A 16503-nucleotide genomic window follows, 5' to 3' on the forward strand; every position below is an offset into this window, starting at 1 on the left:
ACTCTAAAGAACCCGTAGTCCAAAAAAAAAAAAAAGAACCTGTAGTCCAGGAGGTAGCCCATAGTTTATTTACTAGGGTATGGTAAATATCACGAGTGGCTAAAATAGTGTACAGATTCTAATAGTCAGATAGGTGTCTTAGAAGAGAGACTATTTGAACGAGGTAGAATTTTTTTTTTCCCCAGGTAGAATTTTGGCTTGAGAGTAGGGCTTTTCAGGTTGAGGATAGGAATGAATGAAGCTGTAGAGACAAAGTACACAGTACCTATTCTGAGACTAATATTAAATGGATTCTTATAGATAGGGATAGAAAGGAAGGCCAGGACCAGTTTATAGAATACTTTTTCCTGAAGTCATTGAGTAGTTATTTCCAGTGGCCTGATAAGTTGAGATTGATTGATTTGGGTAGAGGCCAAAACTTATTTTGTTATAGGGAGGCTAAAGTTTGGTGGCAGAATATAGGATAAAGCAAAAATTTGAGGCAGGAGACTTCTAGGGGCCTATTGCATCAAGATAACCAAGATATATAGGAATTGAGGGCCTATACTAAAATGAAGAGTTAAAAGGGCAAGAGTCACAGTAAAAGATGGATTTAAAGTACAGACATGTGCCGCATAACAGTTTGGTCAGTGATGGATCTCATGTGGTCCCCTAAGATTATAATGCTGTATTTTTACTACACCTTTCCTGTGTTTAGATATGTTCAGATACACAATGCTCACCATTGTGCTATAGTTAACTACGGTATTAGGTACAGTAGCATGTAATGATAGCCCACACCATAGAGCCTTGGTGTGTAGCAGGCTAGACCATCTAGGGTTGTGCTAGTGCACGCTATGATCACACAATGGCTAACTTGTCTGTGATGCACGCATGACATTGACTATATGGAGTGAAGGAGGTGGTCAAAAACTGACTCAACAATCATTTACTGTTTTCAGTGTATGTACTATTGGTTAGATAATTTCAGGTAGTATGTCTATATTTTAAATTTGGATAGTTATATATTTATCAATATAAAGAAAAAGATAACTAGGGCGGTGCCTGTGGCTCAGTGAGTAGGGCGCCGGCCCCATATGCTGAGGGTGGCGGGTTCAAACCCAACTCTGGCCAAACTGTAACAAAAAAAAAAAAAATAGCCGGGCGTTGTGGCGGGCGCCTGTAGTCCCAGCTGCTTGGGAGGCTGAGGCAAGAGAATCGCGTAAGCCCAAGAGTTAGAGGTTGCTGTGAGCCGTGTGACATCATGGCACTCTACCAGAGAGCGGTACAGTGAGACTCTGTCTCTACAAAAAAAAAAAAAAGAGAAAGATAACTAGGATAACTAGCATTGTCAAGCTTGTTATTTCATATATGTGCATTGTTATTTAGGGTAAGGCTAAGTTTTAAAAAGTGAATTTATTTAGAAAGATGTTAAGTAAAAACCATGGATAACACGTAGATGTTGCAGAAATTTAGAAAACTGGCCAGGCACAGTGGTTCATGCCTGTAATCCTACCAAGGGGGGGGAATTGCTTGAGGTTATAGTTTCGAGACCAGCCTAAGCAAAAGCGAGACTCCTGTCTCTACTGGGGCAAGAAGATCACTTGACTCCAAGAGTTGGAGGTTGCTGTGAACTATGATGCCATAGCACTCTATCCAGGGCAACAGCTTGAGACCCCGTCTCATAAAAAAAAAAAAAAAAAAAAGAAAAAGAAAGAAATTTAGGAAACATTTATTTGACACTGAATTATTGAATGCCTACTATGTACAGTGTACTGGGGGATTCAAAGGTGGTTTTGTATTTGGGTAACAGAAAATGAAGCAGTTCATTTTAAACCGATATTTACAGAGAAAATTTGAGGTTAATTGACATTCCTCCCCTTAGGTATAACTACTGTTAACATTTTGATGAATGTCTCTATAATGACTATTACATTTTTTTTTTGAGACAGAGTCTCATTTGTTGCCCTTGGTAGAGTGCTATGGCATCACAGCTTACAGCAACTTCAAACTCTTGGGGTCAAGCGATTCTCTTGCCTCAGCCTCCCAAGGTTAGCTCAGACTATGGGTGCTCGCCACAATGCCCGACTACTTTTATTTATTTATTTATTTATTATTACTTTTTTTTTGAGACAGAGCCTCAAGCTGTCGCCCTGGTTAGAGTGCTATGGCATCACAGCTCACAGCAACCTCAAACTCCTGGGCTCAAGCGAGTCTCCTGTCTCCGCCTCCCAAGTAGCTGGGACTGTAGGTGCCTGCCACAACGCCCGGCTATTTTTTGGTTGCAGCCGTCATTGTTTGGCGGGCCCAGGCTGGATTCGAACCCGCCAGCTCAGGTGTATGTGGCTGGCACCTTAGCTGCTTGAGCCACAGGCACCAAGCCTACTTTTATTTTTTTTATTGTAGTTGTCATTGTTGTTTGGCAGGCCCAGGCAGGGCTCAAACCTGCCAGCCCCCATGTTGTGGCTGGTGCCATGACCACTGAGCTACAGGTGCTGAGTCATTACATTTTTTTTTTAATGCAACACTTAACAAATTTGCATGTCATCCTTGTGCATGGGCCATGCTGATCTTTTCTATATCATTCCAGTGTTAGTATATGTGCCGCCACAGTGAGTACTGGTTAATTTATTTTAAAAGATATCTAGGAAACATACTCTCTGGAATATACCTTTCAGAAGACAAATAGAATAATTGGAACAACCTGTTTCTTTTTCTTTTTTTTTTTTTTTGTAGAGACAGAGTCTCACTTTATGGACCTCAGTAGAGTGCCATGGCATCACACAGCTCACAGCAACCTCCAATTCCTGGGCTTAAGTAATTCTCTTGCCTCAGCCTCCTGAGTAGCTGGGACTACAGGTGCCCGCCACAATGCCCGGCTATTTTTTGGTTGCAGTTCAGCCGGGGCCGGGTTTGAACCCGCCACCCTCGGTATATGGGGCTGGCGCCTTACCCACTGAGCCACAGGCACTGCCCGGAACAACCTGTTTCAAAAACAATTTAAGTGAAGGCAGCGCCTGTGGCTCAAAGGGGTAGGGCACCGGCCCCATATGCCAGAGGTGGTGGGTTCAAACCCAGCCCCAGCCAAAAACTGCAAAAATTGCAAAAAAAAAAACAATTTAAGGGACAGGAACCAGCAAAAATAGATAAAAGCTGTACATAGGCTCGGCGCCTGTAGTTCAAGCGGCTAGGGCTCCAGCCACATACACCAGAACTGGCAGTTTCAAATCCAGCCCAGGCCTGCCAAACAACACCACAACTACAACCAAAAAATAGCCGGGTGTTGTGCCTTAGGAGGCTGAGGCAAGAGAATTGCTTAAGCCCAAGAGTTGGAGGTTGCTGTGAGCCTACCCAGGGCAATAGCTTGAAACTGTCTCAAAAAAAGAAAAAAGCTGTATAGAAAAGCTGTCCTTTTATAGAAGACAAGTATTTCTCCACCAAGTGTTCAGGTGATGTGAAAGTCTTTCCAGCTGATAAATATAACAGAAAGCACACACCCTCCAGAGTGGTGGGTTTTATGATTTTACCCACTATTTACTAGCAAGACATTTTCATTTCTTTTCATTCTTTGTTTTCTGTTTTTTGTTTTTTTGAGACAGAGCCTCAAGCTGTTACCCTGGGTAGAGTGCTGTGGCATCACAACTCACAGCAACCTCCAACTCCTAGGCTCAAGTGAGTCTCCTGCCTCTGCCTCCCAAGTAGCTGGGACTACAGGCGCCCGCCATAATGCCTGGCTATTTTTTGGTTGCAGCCATCATTGTTGTTTGGTAGGCCCAGGCTGGATTCAAACCCACCAGCTCAGGTGTATGTGGCTGGTGCCTTAGCCACTTGAGCCACAGGCGCCAAGCCTGTTTTTTTTTTTTAAAGAGGGTCTCCGTCTGTCACCCAGGCTAGAGTGCAGTGGCACTATCAAAGCTCACTGTACCCTCAATCTTCTGGGCTCAAGCTATCTTTCTGCCTTAGCCTCCTGAGTAACTGGGTCTATAAGTATGTGCTACCACATACAGCTAATTTAAACTTCTTTTTTTATTTTTTGAGATAGGTCACTCCATCACCCTGGGTAGAGTGCCATGGTGTCATCATAGCTCACAACAACCTCAGTTCTCTTGCCTCAGCCTCCCGAGTAGCTGGACTACAGGCACCCGCTACAATGCCCAGCTAGTTTTCCTATTTTTAGTATTGACAGGGTCTTGCTCTTGCTCAGGTTGGTTTTTTTTTTTTGTTGTTTGTTTGTTTGTTTTGGTTTTTGGTCACAAAAATGCCTTTTTTTCCATATCAGTTTGGTCTTCAACTGCTCAAACAGTCCACCCACCTGGGCCTCCCAGAGTGCTAGGATTATAGGCAAGAGCCATCACACCTAGCCTTTTAAATTTTTTTGTGAGATGGGATCTCACCATATTGCCCAGGCTGGTCTCAAACTCCTGGACTCAAGTGATCCTCCTACCTCAACATCCCAATGTGCTGGTATTAATTATAGGTGTGAGCTACTGTGCCTGGCCTCTAGTGCTCTTCCAAGTAGCTTTATAAACCCAGATTTTAAACCAAGAGATAAGGACCTGGCTGAACAATAGAGAATTGGTTATTTTACCGAAGAATTTATAATTCATACTGGAAAGCAGGTGACTGGCAAAAACAGAAGCCTAAAGACCATGTTATTTTATATAAAATAAGTAAATAATACCTGCACTATAAAGTGGTGAAGATTAATGAGCTATATGTAAAATATCTAACATACACATTTTAGGTATATAGGCCGTTAATAAGCAGAAGCATCACTATCATTAAATAAAAACATTATCTATATTTTTGCCTGTTACTATAATAATAGAAAAATTAGAAACTATCAGTAACAAAAATTATCCAACAAATCAGAAATACCTTACTAGATACATTTCTAGTCTTTCTATCATTTTTTCCATCATTTTCCTCTTATTGAGCATAGACATTGTTTCTAATTTTTTGGCTGTTAAAAATATTCCTGCAGGGCGGCACCTGTGGCTCAGTCAGTAAGGCGCCGGCCCCATATACCGAGGGTGGCGGGTTCAAACCCGGCCCCGGCCAAACTGCAACCAAAAAATAGCCGGGCCTTGTGGCAGGCGCCTATAGTCCCAGCTACTCGGGAGGCTGAGGCAAGAGAATCACTTAAGCCCAGGAGTTGGAGGTTGCTGTGAGCTGTGTGAGGCCACGGCACTCTACCGAGGGCCATAAAGTGAGACTCTGTCTCTACAAAAAAAAAAAAAATATTCCTGCTGTGAATATTTTTGTATGTAATCCTTCAGTTACACCTCTTAATTTTCCCTAGAGTAGTTCTCTATAAATTGTACAATCCTTCCTTTTTAGTTTTTTTCCTTCTTAAGAGAATCTCAACTCTTTTTTTTTTCTTTTTGAGACTGAGTCTCAGTAGAGTACAGTGTCGTCACAGCTCACAGCAACCTCCAACTCTTGGGCTTAAGGGATTCTGTTGCCTCAGCCTCCCAAGTAGCTGGGACCACATGCGTCCACCACAATGCCCAGCTATTTTTTGGTTGCAGTTATCAGTTGCTTTTTTGCTGGCCGGGGCTGGGTTTGAACCCACCAGCCTTGGTGCATGTGGCCAGCACCATAACCACTGTGCTACGAGCGCTGAGCCTGCTTGAAGGTTTTTATAAATTCCTTTTTTTTTTTTTTTTGGACAGAGTCTCAAGCTGTCGCCCTGGGTAGAGTGCTGTGGCATCACAGCTTACAGCAATCTCCAACTCCTGGGCTTAAGTGATTCTCTTAAGCCTCCCAAGTAGCTGAGACTACAGGCACCCACCACAACACCCAGCTATTGTTTTTGTTGTAGTTGTTGTTTGGCAGGCCTGGGCTGTATTCAAACTCACCAGCTTTGGTGTATGTGGGTTGTGCCTTGCCACTTGAGCTACAGGAGCCAAGCCTCCTTTTGGGTTGTTACTCATGTTTCTGGTGGTCTTGTGTTACATACAGCATTGAGATTGAGAACTGCTGATCTAGGGGCTTTAATCCCATTCCCTCTTTATCTTATAGTTTTATCTTATTTGTTTTTTTATCCCCAAAATTATCATTGTTATTGCTTTATGCAGTCATTATTCATTTATTTATTTGAGGTAGAGTCTCACTTTGTCACCCTCAGTAGAGTGCTGTGGCATCATAGTTTACGGCCACCTCAACCTCTTGGGCTCAAGTCATTCTCTTGCCTCAGCCTTCTGAGTATCTGGGGTTATAGGCACCTGCCCCGATGCCATGCTATTTTTAGAGATGAGGTCTCACTCTGGCTCAGGCTGGTCTCAAACCTGAGCTCAAGCACTCTACCTGCCTTGGCTTCCCAGAGTGCTGGGATTATAGGTGTGAGCCACCGTGCCTGGCCAATGCAGTCATTATTTAGATTCACCCATGTGCTTACCTGTTTCTTTGTTTAACATTCTTTATTTACTTTATAACTTCTTTTTATAAATCACTTCTTTTTTCTAGAAGTTTATGCTTTAGAAGTTTATTTGGAAAATTCCTGTTTTTGTATTTTACTCTAATTCTTGGATATCAATTCAGAATTGATAGTTATTTCTCCGAACATTTAAAAAAGAATATTCTTGCTTGAACTCTGGAGTTCGAGACCAGCCTCAGCAAGAGTGAGACCCTGTCTCTAAAAATAGCCGGCCGCTGTGGCAGGCACCTATAGTCCCAGCTTCTTGGGAGGCTGAGGCAAGAGAATCACTTGAGCCCAGATGTTTTGGGGGTGCTGTGAGCTGTGACATTACCGCACTCTACTGAGAGGAACAAAGTGAAACTCCATCTCAGAAAATAATAATAATAATAAATAAATAAACCACTATTCTATTGTGTTCTGGCCTTTTTCCTGGTGAAAAAAGTCTGGCCTGAGTTGTTGTCATTTCTTTTTCGTTCTTTCTGATTGCTCTTAAGACTTTGATTTTGGGGCCGCGCCTGTGGCTCAGTGAGTAGGGCGCCAGCCCCATATGCCGAGGGTGGCAGGTTCAAACCCAGCCCCGGCCAAACTGCAACAAAAAAATAGCTGGGCGTTGTGGGGGGCGCCTGTGGTCCCAGCTGCTCGGGAGGCTGAGGCAAGAGAATCGCGTAAGCCCAAGAGTTAGAGGTTGCTGTGAGCCGTGTGACGCCGTGGCACTCTACCCGAGGGTGGTACAGTGAGACTCTGTCTCTACAAAAAAAAAAAAAAAAAGACTTTGATTTTGGTGGTCTTTAGGTATGGACTGCTTTTTTTCAGTCTTGCTTGGGAATATTGTAGTTCCTTTTTTTTATTATTATTATTTTCTCTATACATATACCTGTGTTTATTTGGTTTCCACTTTTGCCTTAACAAAATTAAAAAGTCTTAAAATTTAATAAAAATAGCAATGTTTAAGATAAGGACTAGAAACAAAAAACTCGTAAAGAATGAATGAAGATAAATACATTCAGAAAAGAAATCTGATGATTGCTGCAACGAAATATTGAGCAATAGTAATGCAAAAATAGTAACATTCACATTGTCAGATAAGAGTATGTCTATTATAGAATGCTTTGACTCTGAGGTTCAGTAGGGAGTCATCAGTTAAATTTTTTTTCCCAAAGTCTCAAAAAATAGACAACTAATATTTATAAATAAAAATAAAAGATAATTTCAAAAAACAGATCATGCCAAATCTTATAGACAATAGACTAATATTGTAGTTTCTTAATCAAAGGATTCGTGTCTTTACTGAAGTCTTGAAAGTTTTCAGCAGTTACATCTTTGAGTACTGCTTCTCTCCCATTCTTTTCAGTTGATCTTTCTGGAATTCTAATTAGATGAATGTTATTCTATCTTATTCTGTCTTTCAAGGATGATAACTATTCTCTACTAAATATAGAAAACTTAACCAGGGATCCTAGTGGGCACCTGTAGTCTCAACTACTCGGGAAGCTGAGGCAGGAATATCACTTTAGCCCAGGAGTTTGATGTTGCTGTGACTAGACTGTTGCCATGGCACTCTAGCCTGGACAACAGAGTGAGACTATCACAAAAATAAATAAATAGTCTCTTTGGTTCTTTCTCAGTCAATCTGGTGATGTAGTCTTTTGTTCTTTCTCCATGATTTTAGTCATGTCACTTGTATAAAGCACACTTATTTTATATTCTGAATGTGATAATTCCATTATTCAAAGTCTTATGGAGCTACTACTAATCCTGTTCTTTATTTGCTCTTTATTATTTCCACCAGCTTTTACTCATTGTGGCTTGTTTTCTGAAGTATTTGGTAATATTTATTATGAGCTCATAATTTGTCACTCATCTTAGTTTTTAGGAATTTTGAGTGGTCTGGGTTTAGGGTACAATCTTCAATAGCAGATTTACATTTACTTCGGGCAGTTGTCCCAAATGCTTCTAAACTAGAAGCACCTTAATATTTTAGCTTGGGGTTTTCTGGACCATGCAAATAATGATTTTGAATTTTCATAGATTTTTTCCCCCTTTAGATCCAAGACTTGACCCATGTTATTTTGCCAGCATATTTTTTTTCTAGCCCATTCTTTGACTCAGAGTTAGAGCCCTTCATGGATTTATGAAAGGGATCTGAATTTCAACTCTACACCTTTGACTTTTCCTTCTTTTCTTTTTTTATTTTTTTGAGACAGAGCCTCAGGCTGTCACCCTGGGTAGAGTGCCATGGCGTCACAGCTCACAGCAACCTTCAACTCCTGGGCTGGAGCGATTCTTTTGCCTCAGCCTCCCAAGTAGCTGGGACTATAGGTGCCCACCACAACACCCGGCTATTTTTTGGTTGTAGTTGTCTTTGTTGTTTGGCAGGCCCGGGCTGGATTCGAACCCACCAGTTTTGTTATATGTGGCTGGCGCCTTAGCCGCTTGAGCTATAGGTGCCAAGCTGACTTTTCCTTATTTTCTAATTATCTAAATTCTTAGGTTTAATGATGATCCTATTGAAAAAGATTTATATTGCTTTCTTCCTTTCTTTCTTGTTTTTTTTTTTTTTTTTTTGAGACAGAGTATAACTCTTGTCACCCTGGGGTTGAGTGCCCTGGCATCATCATAGCTTACAGCAACCTCATTCAAACACTTGGGCTCAAGAGATCGTCATGCCTCAGCTTCCCAAGTAGCTAGGACTATAGGTGCCTGCCACAAACCCAGCTAATTTTTCTATTTTTTAGTAGAGATGGGGTCTTGCTGAGCTCAAGCAATCCACCCATCTCAACCCCCTAGAGTGCTAGGATTACAGGCATGAGCCACTGTGCCCAGCTAGATTTATTAATTCCTTTAGGTTTTTGTCTAGTCGAAATTAATCTGTACAGTAAGCTTTCCATAGCCTGGCAATGTCTATCTTGTTCCTGATTATTTCTTTTTTTTTGCAGTTTTTGGCCGGGGCTGGGTTGGAACCCGCCACCTCAGGCATATGAGCCACATGGCGCCGCCGTTCCCTGATTATTTCTTGAGTGGTTAACCTAGTATCTCACGTGGAGACTGCTTTGTTAATACAATGAATAGTTTTGCACAAAACTGTTGCACAAAAGTCTGATTTTCTATGAAAGGGTTATTACTAGGGTTAAAAGGTATAAACTTTTTGAAGGTTCTCTATAATTTATTTTCTGTTTTTTCTTTGATTTAGAATAAGAAACAAGGATGTAAAAATGAGGAGGTGCTTGCCGTACTAGGCCATGAACTGGGGCACTGGAAGTTGGGACACACAGTCAAAAACATCATTATTAGCCAGGTAAGTTTGGAGTGATAATTATTGTTGTTATTTATTATTATTATAATTTTTGAGACAAAATCTTGTCTCTGTTGCCTAGGCTAGAGTGCTGTGCCATCAGCCTAGCTCACAGCAACCTCAAACTCCTGAGCTCAAGGAATCTCCCACCTCAGCCTCCCAGGATGCTAGGATTACAGATGTGAGCCACTGTACCCAGCTTATTATTATTTTTTAAGAGATGAGGTCTTGTTCTTTTGTCCAGGCTAAAGTGCAGTGGTGTGAGTATAGCTCACTACAACCTTAAATGCCTGGGTTCAAGTCATCCTTTCATCTTAGTCATGCAAGTAGCTAAGACTACAGGGGTGTGCCATCATAGTTGGCTAATTTTTGTTTGTTTTTTTTGGGCCGGGGCTAGGTTTGAACCCGCCACCTCCTGCATATGGGACCGGCGCCCTACTACTTGAGCCACAGGCGCCACCCTGTTGGCTAATTTTTTTATTTTTATTTATTTACTTATTTATTGAGACAGGGTCTCACTTTGTCAGCCTCGGTAGAGCTGTGGCGTCATAGCTCACAGCAACCTCAAACTGTTGGGCTCAAGTGATTCTCTTGCCTCAGCCTCCCAAGTAGCTGGAAATAGAGGTGCCCACCACACGCCCAGCTATTTTTAGAGATGGGGTCTCACTGTGACTCAGGCTGGTCTTGAACCTATGAACTCAAGCAATCTATCCCACCTTGGCCTCCCAGAATGCTATGATTACAGGCATGAGCCACCATGCCTGGGCTAATTTTTTGTAGAGCGAGGTCTTGAACTCCTGAACTCAAGTGTTCCTCCCTCCCTTGGCCTTCCAAAATGCTGGGTTACAGGCATGAAGTTCTTTCTCTATGGCATGGTAGTGAAATTAGAAGCATGGCAGGCATGAGAAGTTATGTATTAGAGAGGTTAAGGCAGCCTCCATAGCCAGTCTATCTGAGTTCCCATCAGAGTTCCCTGACCTACTACTTGTGTGGCCTCAGGTAAGTTCCTTACAAAATAATAATACCTCATAGGACTGATTAAGAATTAAGGGAGTTAATACATGCAAAGAGTTTGGATTAGTACCTGAAATATGTGAGTAATATATAAATGTTTATGGGCAGTGCCTGTGGCTCAAGGAGTAGGGCGCTGGCCCCATATACTGGGGGTGGCGGGTTCATGCCCGGCCCCCGCCAAAAACTGCAAAAAAAAAAGAAAATATATATATATATAAATGTTGGGTGGCGCCTATGGCTCAGTCAGGAGGGCGCCGGCCCCATATACTGAGGGTGGCGGGTTCAAACCTGGCCCCGGCCGAACTGCAACAACAACAAAAAAAAGTATATATAAATGTTTATTGTTACCACCATATTGTTATAACCTCCAGAGTCACTCAGATAGAATAGCTATAAAGATCAAAAGGAACAAGCCTAGAAAAGTTGGATATTAAAATACTTTTTTCAAAACTTTTTTCTCATTTGTAAGTAATTATATATTTATTGAAAACTGTAGAAAAGATAAGGAGTAATTATATATTTATTGAAAATTGTAGAAAAGGAGGATAAGATAAGAATGTTCAAGTAATATTCTTCCTCTGGGTATTGATACCTTTAAACCAACAAATTTGGGGTAGGGTGCGGTGAGTCATGCCTGTAATCCTAGCATTCTGGGAGGCCAAAGTGGGTAGATTGCTTGAGCTCAGGAGTTCCAAACCAGCCTGAGTAAGAGCAATATCCCATCTCTCCTGAAAAATAGAAAAACTAGCCAAGCGGTGTGGCACATGCCTGTGGTCCAGCTACTTGGGAGGCTGAGGCAAGAAGAGGTTGAGGCAAGAGTTTGAGGTTGCTGTGAGCTTAGCAGTGATTCTAGGGCACTCTGCTCAAGGCAACAGAGTAAGACTTTTGTATCAAAAAAAAAAAAAAGTCTGCAGGTAAAATACATGTATCACTTGTTGACTGGTTGAGCATAGGTGGCCATAATTGAATCTTAAGTTTGAGTCTTCACACCTTCCCAAAAGGCCAACTGGTTCTGGATGATGGATTATGTGGGGAGGCTTATGAACCCCTGTGTGTACTTTTCTGTTACCTTACATCAGTGGTTCTCAACTTTCCTGATGCTGTGATGTATTTTCATTGTTACAAAGGGGTCATGACCCACAGGTTGAGAAACACTGCCTTACATCTTTGGTTATAAAAGTGAATTTCTTGGCTTGAAGCCATTTTGTATAGATATGCGGCAGTAGGACATTAAATATATCAAAACCCAAGTTCAAATTGAATATCCACTCTGTTATGGACAGCCCCTTTCACGAAGGAAGGGTTCCAGTGGAATCAACCTACCAACAAGGTGGTAGGCTGGTCCATGAGATGTGGTCCTTCGCTAGGGTTGGGGTTGATTGCCACTTCTAATGGATTGGGCACTCAGCAGGAACCAGTTGGCAGGGGGGCGTTTGTGTTGCTGACTAACACATTAACTCCATCTCTGTCACCTTGACCACTCTGGTCATGAGCCTTTGACCAAGTTGCAGAGCAGCTGTAGAGAAAGGTTGGATGACTTTCACAGAGCAGCTGTCTTCCCACTTGATCACCGAGAGCTTTCTCTACTATGAGACTCTTATAATCAAACTCTGAACTAATTTTAGAAGTTTTTCACATTCTTCTTTTCCAGATCTCCTAGGTAACCATCCTCTATTTTGTTTCAAGGCCCAGATCATCCAGCCAAACCATTATTTGTCCACTGCCAATGAATTAGTATATATATATATATCCTTGGCTCAGACCCTCTCTCCTCTTAGGCTGAGGAGACAATGAGATATACTACTTAAAGATCCCCCCCTCACTAAGAGTACTGGCCTTCGTCACTGCTTTCCAAGAGCATCCTGAGTAGTACTGTAATGCCGCAGCAGTTTGCTTTCAGGTGGTGCCAGTATTCAGTTATCTGTAATATAGGCGCTAATTTTTTTCCTCCTCAATTAAATGATTATTGGGAACTTCCATGATTAAGAGTTAATTGAGAGTTGGCGGAGTGGCAAGAGTTGGCATACTAGACTTGCTTCATTTCCACTCCTATACCCACCACGTATATTTGATGATGGAATGCTTTCTAGGCATACCAGTTTCTGGCTAGGCAGATCAACACAGCATACAATTTGGGAGGAATAGTTTTGGGTCACAGGATCATGGTAACGTATGGCTGGGAATTCAATCTCTGGTAGGACCCAGTATCAAACCAAAGGTTGCTTTTCAAAAGGACGACTGTTACTTGACAAAAATGGATTCATAGATTATAAATATAGGAGTCTTTTTTTTTTTTTTAAGAGACAGAGTCTCATTTTGTCACTCTTGGTAGAGTGCTGTTGTGTCACAGCTCACAGCAACCTCTTGGGTGTAGGTGATTCTCTTGCCTCAGCCTCTGGAGTAGCTGGGACTACAGGCGCCCACCACAATGCCTGTCTGTTTTTGGTTGCAGTTTGGCCAGGGCTGGGTTTGAACCCACCACCTTCGGTATATGGGGCTGGTGCCTTACTCACTGAGCCACAGGCACCGCTCAAGTATAGGAGTCTTCATTGTGAGCTTTCTCTTGGAGCTTGTAATATTGGATCCAGTGAATTTTTTTTTTTTTTTTTTTTGTAGAGACAGAGTCTCACTTTATGGCCCTCGGTAGAGTGCCGTGGCCTCACACAGCTCACAGCAACCTCCAACTCCTGGGCTTAAGCGATTCTCTTGCCTCAGCCTCCCGAGTAGCTGGGTCTACAGGCGCCCGCCACAACGCCCGGCTATTGGATCCAGTGAATTTTAAGGGTGAGGGGCAAAGCTGCTTACACTTTGTCCTGGAGTAGTTGGTGAGCCCTCTTAAGACTCCTTTTAGGCCCCATTCTATGAACCAGCAAGCTGGTAAATAGTTTGGAGCAACACAGTTTCTTATGGTACCTGTATATGTGGACTCCATGGACCTCATTTTTTAAAGGAAAGGAATGGTATTTGTTCTCACATCTGGGCGTGGATTTCATGCTTATAATCCTAGCACTCTAGGAGGCCAAGGCAGGGATCCCCTGAGCTCAGGAGTTTGAGACCAGCCTGAGCAAGAATGAGACCCCATCTCTACAAACAATAGGAAAAAAACTAGCCAAGTTTTGTGATGGGCATAGTTAGTCCCAGCTACTCAGGAGGAGGATCTCTTGAACCCAAGAGTTTGAGGTTTCTGTGAGCTATGACACCATGGCACTCTATCCAGGGTAACAGAGTGAGACTCTTGTCTCAAAAAAGAAAAAAAGAATGGTATTTGTTCTCCAACTTTACTCCAAGGAGTCATATTTTGGTATAGGTTTTTGATTTTTTTTCTCTTATTTATTGATAAAGATAGATATACTTTTTTCTTTGACCTTTCTAGAAAGGTCAGCTCCAGTGGTCCTAAAGAAAATTCAAAGGAAGCCTGTTGCTTTGGAGCCTTCACATCGAGGTCAGGTGGGAGGCCTTGTATCTGATTACAGTCTTACAGAACAAAGCCAGAACCCAGTCTATTGCGTTGCCTTTTTACAGAGAGAAAACATCCCATTCTACTAACTACTTCAAATCCTTATAAGAGGCTCAGCTCAAGCCTGCCCTATAGAAAATGATATAGCTTATACATTTGGTTAAATTTTATTTTGCTTTTGAGAATAAAAAGGAAAGTATAAAACTACTTTCTAGGTTCTTCTGTGATCACACTAACACCTTTCTTAAAATCACAATCACATGATTTCTTGTACAGTTAGGGTACAGTGGATCCCACTATGAAATCAGCTTAGTAGTAACTTAGAAATTTCATGTCCTTCTTTCTAGATGAATTCTTTCCTGTGTTTTTTCTTGTTTGCTATATTAATTGGTCGAAAGGAGCTTTTTGCTGCATTTGGTTTTTATGACAGCCAACCCACTCTCATTGGACTATTGATCATCTTTCAGTTTATTTTTTCACCGTATAATGAGGTAATGTATGATCTTTAAAATTATCTCACATATGCCCTTACCTGCTTCAAATCTAGAATCCTTTGGGTGGTTAAAAGAGAAGTAAACAAAACTGTATAGTTTAAACAAATAGATGAAACAAAGTCTTTTATTCTTTTGATATACTGGCCAGTATGAGAAAGTAGCAGGAAAATCCAAGCCCACATAAATAAATGCTGCATACTGTTAGGGGAAAATAAGTAGACTTTAGTAGTGAACACCTTAATATAACATATCCTTCAGGACTTAGTAGGTGGAATGTTATGTCCTAGGCCACGTATTTGCCAAAGCTTGGGTGAAAATCTATGTGAGAGGACAAAACAAATCCTAATTGAGTGCATGTCTATACATATATGGTTTGATAAGGGAGACGGAATGACAGTGGTCTTCTAATTGTGCTCCATGACCACCTATCCTCAAATAGCACTGGGTCCCACCCAGGACGCATGAAATCAGTGTTGAGTATTTTATAGTAAATGACATTTAACAACCACTGCTCTGTGATAGCTCGATGGGAGAATTCCGGAGTGCGATAAGACATAGGTGAATGAGACAACAGCAACATTTTGTAATGATTGGTTAGGCTTCCAAATGAAGCTAAGAAATAATATTGAGAATCTTAAGGATTCTTTCTGGGGACAGATTATCATTAGGATTTTAAGACAAGCTAAACGAATCCTATTTCTCCATTTTATTTATTTTTATTTTTATGTATTTATTTATTTGAGACAGAGTCTCAAGCTGTTGCCCTGGGTAGAGTGCATGGTGTCATAGCTCATAGCAAATTCCAACTCTGGCTTAAGCAGTCCTCTTGCCTCAGTTTTTCTATTTTTAGTAGAGATGGGGTCTCTTTTTTTTTTTTTAATTTATTTGTTTTGTGTGTGTGGGGTCTCGTTTTTTGCTCAGGCTGGTCTCGAACTCACAAGCTTAAGCAGTCCACCCACTTGGCCTCCCAGAGTGCTAGGATTATAGGAGTGAGCCACTGCACCTGGCCTATTTTTTTTTTTTTTTTTTTTTGAGACAAAGTCTCACTTTGTCACCTGGGTAGAGTGCTGTGGCATCATAGCTCACAGCAACCTCAAACTCTTGAGCTCAAGTGATTCTCAGCCTTCCGAGTACCTAAGGAATATAGGTACCTGACACAATGCCCAACTATTTTTAGAGATGGGGTCTCTCTTGCTCAGGCTGGTCTAGAACCCGTGAGCTCAGGCAATCCACCCACCTCAGCCTCTCATAGTGCTACGATTACAGGCGTGAGCCACCACGCCCAGCCCCTATTTCTCCATTTTAAAAAGCTGTGTGTGTGTGTGAAAACCATCATGAAAGAGAATGAAGGGGATAGGTCATATGTGTATAGCATTGTTCATATAACCTAAATGAATTTTGTAGAGAACTGAGATATATTACCTTTAAACTTTAAAAGTTTTAGTTTTTTGTTTTAACTTTTGTTGAAAATATTTAGAAAATTTCTTACCTGGTTTGTCACTGTTTAAAACAGAAGTTACAGAGTACCTTATAAAGATGTTGTCATTTCTGTCTTCTGTCTCAATTCAGGAATGCCTTAAGAACATGCAGCTATGTATGTGAATGACCTAGGCTGCTCTACTTTTTAAGTGGCTATGCAATTGATTTTTTTTTTTTTTTTAGAGACAGAGTCTCACTTTATTGCCCTCAGTACAGTGCTGTCGCGTCACAGCTCACAGCAAACTCCCAACTCCTGGGCTTAGGAGATTCTCTTGCCTCAGCCTCCTGAGTAGCTGGGACTACAGGCGCCCGCCACAACGCCCGGCTACTTTTTTGTTGCAGTTTGGCCAGGGCCGGGTTCAAACCC

The 16503-nt window shown here is 41.7% G+C and overlaps 1 protein-coding gene and 1 non-coding gene across 3 annotated transcripts in view; one reads left to right on the forward strand and one right to left on the reverse strand.

Moving 5' to 3' along the window:
* The window catches only part of ZMPSTE24 (zinc metallopeptidase STE24), a 55478-nt gene that overhangs the window by 32766 nt on the left and 6209 nt on the right, over positions 1–16503 (forward strand). The window contains exons 8-9 of one of the 2 annotated variants that reach the window (XM_053576248.1): positions 9591–9695; positions 14511–14654. In XM_053576248.1, the coding sequence (XP_053432223.1) occupies positions 9591–9695; positions 14511–14654 (249 nt within the window). The remainder of the gene's footprint in view (positions 1–9590; positions 9696–14510; positions 14655–16503) is intronic. The other variant, XM_053576249.1, reaches the window with a different exon arrangement.
* LOC128575662 (U6 spliceosomal RNA) lies at positions 2493–2599 on the reverse strand. Its single transcript, XR_008377083.1, has one exon. It is a non-coding gene; the product is annotated as a U6 spliceosomal RNA (small nuclear RNA).

Source organism: Nycticebus coucang, chromosome 22 (assembly GCF_027406575.1).
Source record: "Nycticebus coucang isolate mNycCou1 chromosome 22, mNycCou1.pri, whole genome shotgun sequence".
Classification (NCBI taxonomy): Eukaryota; Metazoa; Chordata; class Mammalia; order Primates; family Lorisidae; genus Nycticebus; species Nycticebus coucang.